We start from the raw sequence: 7,025 nt of genomic DNA on the forward strand, positions 1-7,025 counted from the left end.
GGACAGGATTAAGGCTTACTGTGAAAAACTTGGCTTCTATTATACTATTTTAGATGCGGGTTTTTGCGTTTTTGATTGCGTTTTAATAGGGTACGTCAACAGAATGTACACTAAGAAAAAATTTTTCGAAAAATTTTCCCCCACTGGGGAAGTGTTATACATTTATAATAGATACATTTTGAGCCACAACAAGGCGTGGCGGGGTCTGCTAGTGTATAAATAATCGTAATAGAATAATAATTGATTTTTAAAAAATGTAGTTTTATTTGCACTTTACCTTTGAGGATAGACAACGGTGGAGGTGTAAATTGGTGGCGGAAAAGAGGGAGAAGGGAAATGATACTAAAACTTAACTTACATAACATAATGCAACAATAACTTAAAAATAACTTAGAAAAGATTTTTTAAAATTAGTGTTGTTTTATTTTTTATTTTTTATTTTTTTAATTTTTATCCACTGCTTGTTGTTTTCTTTCCTTCACTTCTATTAGCACTTTCACTGGATAGAGGTCGCTCGGAAAATATCTATCCAAAGAGGTTTGGCTTTGCCTACTTTTTAAAATGTTTCTAAAATGACTTGGGCAAATGTCATTACTCCGAGCAGCAATAAGGCAATTGTGAACCTTTTCGCGGTGTTTCTTTTCGATAAAATCAGTCACTTTCTGATAATACCTCAAGATTTCCTTTATCGAGCGTGATCATTCCCTCGACGAAGCAAACACGCAGACTGAGACCAACGAACAGAAGTAAATAAAAAAATGGCGCTGCGAACTAATGTAACGTCGTATGGTGAGTTTTTGTTCGTATCGTGGAGCAAAAATATGTTCGAATTTCATGTCGTATCCTGAAAATTTCGTATGCTGTGGCGTTCGTATTTTGAGGTACCACTGTAAATAAAAATGTAAATGTTCGTTTGTTCGAAAACTTAAATCTCCGAAAGTTCTTAACCGATTGCTTAGAAATTTTGACACAACGTTGAATTCGAATACGCGCGTGTTTTTATATTATATAGATGTCGAAATCCCCTCGCAGGGGAGAGGGCCAGGATTAAAGCTGATCGAAGAACTCCGCTTCTATTATACTATTTTAGATGCGGTTTTTTACATTTTTGATTGCGTTTTAATAGGGTACGTGGAGAGAATGTACATTAAGAAGGAATTCCCTCCTGCGAGGAGTGTTATACATTTATAATAGATACATTTTGAGACACAACAACGCGTGGCCGGGTATAACTAGTAAAATATGATAGAAGAGTTTGAAGTACGAAATAATTTCATAACCTTAATGTTTGTTGTTATTTTTTGCCCGAGCTATCTGCTAGTTGCTTTATATACTGTTTGTTTTAAATATAAATATAGGAATATCTGACTTTCCTTTAAAATAAGTTTCAACTATAGAATATATAATAAGATTAAATGCGTGCTTCTTGTCCTCATTTAATTACTTATATATTATGTCTTTGTGAATTTTGGACGTTCTTGTAAACTAGGAGTTGTTATACTGGGAAAGTGAACCACACAATTTCTAAGTAAAACACCTTTTAATGAACTTTTAATAAAAGAACAAATTTCGGATATTTTATTAAACTCTTATCAAAGTTCTATAACGAAGAAAACTGGTAGAATTTTGTTTCCATTTAACTTTAAACTTATGCTGTTCAATGTACTCTTCATTCATCTATCTTCAGGTAAACTGCTTCGTGTTGATGAAGGCTCTTATGTTTCCTCCGCATTAACCTGATACGATGATATGGCATTTTTGTCATGAAAGACATTGTAAAGGAAAATACACTTAAAACGAATCGCCTTTTCATTAACGATGAGCTGCAGATAGAATTGAGCCTTGAAGCTTATTATATTGGGCATGTTGTCAATTTTAGTGTGTGACATATCTTTATGATTGATAAACACTGTATAGTAGAAAATATGAGTATGTAAAGTATTTTTAATATTTTAAATCTTATTTTTTATAACTGTTAATAAATTATCCAACTAATTAATGTCATGCATTAAAACTATGCTATACCGAATTACACAACCTACAATGGAAAATTTTACTAATAAATAAATAAGAAGTAAATAATTAGATTATCAATAAGCAAATCATTTATTTGCAATAACAATATTTCCTCAGATTAGCATTTTGTATACAAGAAGATTGATTACCATATAGATTTAATCGCGAGATATCACCTAAAAGAGCATGAGTATGATTTTTAGGAACAAATCTAACAGTTCCTTCGAATAACCCATTCCCTGGTATAGTTCTCAATGTCACCGAATAATCAAATATGTTATACTCCTCGGTAGCTGCTAAGTGTTTTGAAGGAGCCTGCATTCGAGCATCGACAATGTCCTTCGTCGCTAATGTAGCACACTTCACGTAATTCCTCAATTTGCTATTTAGTATTTCTAGTAGATAATCAGCTACGTGGACCACTTCTTCATTTGTAACTGATACGCTTTTTGACTGTTGACACGTACACCAATGTTCATCAATAGAAGCATCGCTGCAGCTGCGGTTCTTCGGAATGACTTGAAAAATAGATCGAGCTCTACGAATGTAGTTCGATGCAATATCGTGAGGTACGGTCCAATAATCCATTTGAAGGGTACTTTCTTGAATATCCAATAGATTGTTTAGCGTAGCAAACAGGTCGAAAGGAGTTGTTAATCTATGTGCATTAATCTGAACATTTTTCATTAAATCAGGATGCTTTTCTCGAAAAGTAGGAGGAAAAGATATCAGGACAGCGGGTAACCTTTCTTCTAATCTGCCGATGTAAGTGCTTCTGATAGGGCCCCACCGCATACCGTGATCACTCATCAAAATGACCACAGTGTTCTTCAAATCTCCCGATTCGTGTAATCTTCGAAAGAAATCTGCATAATAACTATCCCCGTAAGAGCCATAATTGAGGAAGTGGTGAGTCAGGCTGTTGATCCATCCGAAGGCGAAGTATGAACGAGTATTGAAATTTTTAGCAAAAGATTCTAACCATGATAAGACCGCTTCCGTTTCCGAAGTAGGACCAATACATTGGTAAGTAAATCCTTCATACTTCCATCCTTGATTATCTTCAGCTTCTAAAATAAATGGACGGAAATAGTAATCGGTGGGTTGCTTGCTAAATCCGGGTTTTACGTAGTTAAAGGTGGACATGTGAGGAGTATCTTCCGCATAGAAGGTTCTGAAATTAAACTCCAGTTAAAACACATTTGTAGACGTTATTAATTTTTAATAAAACTTTTCAATTAAGATACATATATGTTAAGAATCGCAAGCGCCTGGCAATTAACGATTAATATTTCGAATAACTGTGGATAATGTGTTATTCGATAAAATTATTCAGCTCTGATTTAGCGTGTTATCCACTCGCGTACGGAATCTACAAGTTTTTGCGATGATTCAAATTGCACGCCACTGCTTTGTGCCATTGCTACGCAACATACGCTGCTTTCAAATTATTACAAACAAAATGAAAATTTCGTTCCTATAACTTTATGCCCAGTGCTAAATTTTTTCAAAAAACCTTATTTAATTTCAAATGGAATTTGTGGTTGTTTGAAGCAATCATTGATACTTCTTCGTAAATACTGCGCTTTACTATATGAGTGGTGACGTACCTCATCAATTGTTCATCGGGTTCAGCGTGTCTCGAAGGTAATGAGCTCGATGAATAAATTTTCCAACACAAATCGGCGATGAAATACTAAATCTTTACCACCCTGCTATCGATGACTTTAGGAAACTCCATGATACGCCGCCAAATCATTTTCGTAGTTTTTACGCGATCTTCTCCATCGTGTGTCTTCTGAACAAGGGTGTTCAGAACATTTGCAAACGTTTGAGAAAATTAGTAAGAAAAACGAAAAACACGTTTTTAATTAAATCAATTAGTTTTAAATCGAAAGTTCCAAATACCATAAATTTTTCCAGATTTCAATTTAGACTGAAAAGTTCAACGTAATCTGTACCTTTTCCAAATGTAAACTTCAAATACAGGAAGTGAAAAGAAAGAACGCAATTTTTCAAAGATGTGTTCCGTTCCAAATAATAATTTGAAAACGCAAAAGTTACTATACAAGGCGATTAGTCACGCATTTTGGTGATTTGCATACGTGACTTTTTGCCTTTACACCCACGTAAACAAGCAATATCTAATTAAACTGGTAGTCCGGTCGACCATCGATCGCTTGGTAATCGATGGTCATTGATTTTATTGAACTTTATAAATCTATTGGGTCGTGATCATAAAAATTATCTCTGACGTCATGTCGCAAGTGACGGTATTGCCTGTTTGCAGCGGTCTTTAGACGGCAAGAGTGCTTGTTAGCCACGTAACTGAAAGGTACTGTACTGTACATCGACCACAGATTTAGTCTTATCTGTTTTAATTACATGAGATACGTGTAACAAAGTGCGGATAGTTTGGGTAGCTTCGGTGTTTGATGTATCCATTTCCCCCTCTTCATTTTTTTTCTCCAAGAACGTTCTCCAAGAAGACTACGCTTTTTTCAAATAAAAATTGTAAGAAACCTTAAATACCTCTGAGATCGACGCAATATGCCAGTCTCTGTTGCTCGTCATTACAGTCGCGATCACGTCGTATCGCGAGTGGATAACGCGTGAAGTGTGGAGTAATGGCGACCAGAATCAATCCACTGTTGAAGTCTGGTCTATACTCGAGCCAGCTACACGCTTTAATTCTTTTAGTCATTCGGTCTAGATGTCGTGTTTGCTTTTTTTTCTATTGAAGAATTGCATACTAAGTACAACCGAACATCGATGTTCCACCTGTTCATATAGTATTACCCTCGAAAAGAAATGGCGTTAAATTGAAATTTGGCCGTATTGTCCCAGCATCTCCTATTTCAAGTTCTTCAACATTTTTATTGCAAATGAAAACACATACAGTTATCATTTACGTGTGCTTAATAATAAAGTTATATCCTTAAATAATTGTATTGCTCGGTGTTTAAAATCGTCCTATTAGATATTACTATCTTAAAAGTATATCTCATTAGCATTTATATGAAATTTATTTGAATAAATATTGAAATAAATTGAGAAGTTGCTTACATCTTACCTATAGCCAAATTCCTCGAACCTCTTCCATAACAACGGGCACTTGTCAATCACAACTTTATCACTTTTTCTACAGAACGCAATTTCTTTCTCGTGATAACCACTTAGAAGAGGAATCAGATTAGGAAAAGTATTATCTCCAACTTTGTTGTAGCCATACATTTCGATGGCATCCATATTGGTCTTCAAGTACTCTAAAGTCTTTGGCAGCTGCCTGTGCATATTCAAACGCGATACCGAATCTACTCCAATGATCATAACGCTATACAAGTCTTTCTTCTTTAATAATTGGTTAATCCTCATGGCCCTCGCTTCTACCCTTGGTTTATCGTGGATGAAGCTGTGGAATATTTTATGAATAATTGTATTATTTTTCCAGCATTCTACTGACACAAACTCGTCGTTAACTGTTGTTTCACTGGTGAAATTTACGCATGTCTTATCATACCTAAAACAATAGAAGAAACAATTTATTGCTGTTAAACCACAGGATATATTTCGTAATTTTACAGTTGTGAATTACCTAATCTCGTTATCTCGCTTTGCTTCGTACGGCCGGTAAAATGGTCTATAGCAGCAATCAATGTCATTTTCTTGAAAAATTTCGTGAGATGTGTTCAGAAACAATTGATTTCTTCGAGTAAATGTGAATGAAGGATATTTTTTTGAACAATCTAATGTTTCTTGCACTTTTACGAAACGTTTGACTGTTTCGTCGTAGGGATCGAAATCGGGTATTTGGCATTCTTCAGAATAAACCAAGAAACCCGGTTCTGGAGCTTCAACATAATTTTTATAAATTCTAATTGAACGTTTATAAAATGTTGCATTTGTTCGGTAGTAGAAACATAAATAGACTGTAGTGAAAACAATTAGCAGAAAGTACATACATGGTCCAGTTTTCGAGATAAACTTTTCTATAAAAAAATTAAAAATTAATTAAACTATAGTTTATTTCTATATTTTATATACACATACACAACACATAAATTTATAAACATTTATTTTTTTTATATTTTTTGAAGTAACGCTTCTATATATTGCGTTCGAAAAAAACACTTAACCAATCTAGAACACTTCTACATGCTCCCCTCTCCTCCTAGCTCTCTACTTCTCCCAGTTTTTCATTTTCTATTCACTTGACCTTCTCTCTACTCATCTCAATCACATAAATAAGGATGAAAATACCATTGGTATCTACAACCACTCTACCTGAGCAAGAACAATCGCATCTGAGCTGCTGATTCTGGTAAACGCAGCAGTTATTATTTATCATTGTTTATTGGACAATTTAATTTTACATTTTATAGATTATTAAACGCGAATATACATTGTTATAAAACAATATTAAATTAAAGCAGGGAAACACTACACGATTTTTCTGGGAAGACAGGTTTTTTGCCCGACAATATTTAAGGAGAGAGAGAACACGAGGCATCATTTTCCTCCAGCAAATAGTTACACGATAAGACACTTCCAAACAAAAATGGCTGCGTCATCCAGAGACGAACCTGATTGACTATTGGGAACAACAATTAATGTTTTCGAAACTTACGGGAAAACTAGCGACGGTCAACTTCCGCGTCGGGCAACACTTTAGTGACGTCAAAATCAGCCAACGGACGTCATTGGGCGGCAAAATCGTATAGTGCTCGACCGGGGCCCTTAGTCTCGAGTTTTTCGTGTTACAACTCCCAACGTGTTGAAGGTGTCACGTGGTACCATCTCACACACTGACGTCAAATTGGTAGTCTCGAGTTCTAACTCACGTGCTTTCCCATCTCACCATGCGAGTTGCTACTCACGTTGAGTCGAGCATATGAGATCGCTACACGAAAGTAAAAATGGCTGACAGATACGCCATTCTTATCGCTATCGAAGAGTTAGAAAGAGCCGAAAGACGTTGTTTGAGAAGGCAACGAATTTTTCGACCACGA

The 7,025-nt window shown here is 35.3% G+C and overlaps 1 protein-coding gene across 2 annotated transcripts; it reads right to left on the minus strand.

Moving 5' to 3' along the window:
* Positions 1 to 1,496: 1,496 nt before the first annotated feature.
* LOC111617303 lies at positions 1,497 to 6,347 on the minus strand. Of its 2 annotated transcripts, XM_023358613.1 has the most exons (5): positions 6,153 to 6,347; positions 5,612 to 6,005; positions 5,090 to 5,536; positions 2,166 to 3,190; positions 1,497 to 1,909 (listed from the first exon to the last, which is right to left on the minus strand). In XM_023358613.1, the coding sequence occupies exons 2-5, from the start codon at positions 5,974 to 5,976 to the stop codon at positions 1,716 to 1,718; spliced, it is 2,031 nt and encodes a 676-aa protein (XP_023214381.1). In that variant the 5' UTR covers positions 5,977 to 6,005; positions 6,153 to 6,347; the 3' UTR covers positions 1,497 to 1,715. The 2 variants fall into 2 exon arrangements, with proteins under 2 accessions (XP_023214381.1, XP_023214380.1); XM_023358612.1 differs by lacking the exon at positions 6,153 to 6,347 and having other exon boundaries at positions 5,612 to 6,128.
* Positions 6,348 to 7,025: the final 678 nt, after the last annotated feature.

This window comes from Centruroides sculpturatus, unplaced genomic scaffold (assembly GCF_000671375.1).
Source record: "Centruroides sculpturatus isolate CEXI.00-Female unplaced genomic scaffold, Cexi_2.0 scaffold2185, whole genome shotgun sequence".
Classification (NCBI taxonomy): domain Eukaryota; kingdom Metazoa; phylum Arthropoda; class Arachnida; order Scorpiones; family Buthidae; genus Centruroides; species Centruroides sculpturatus.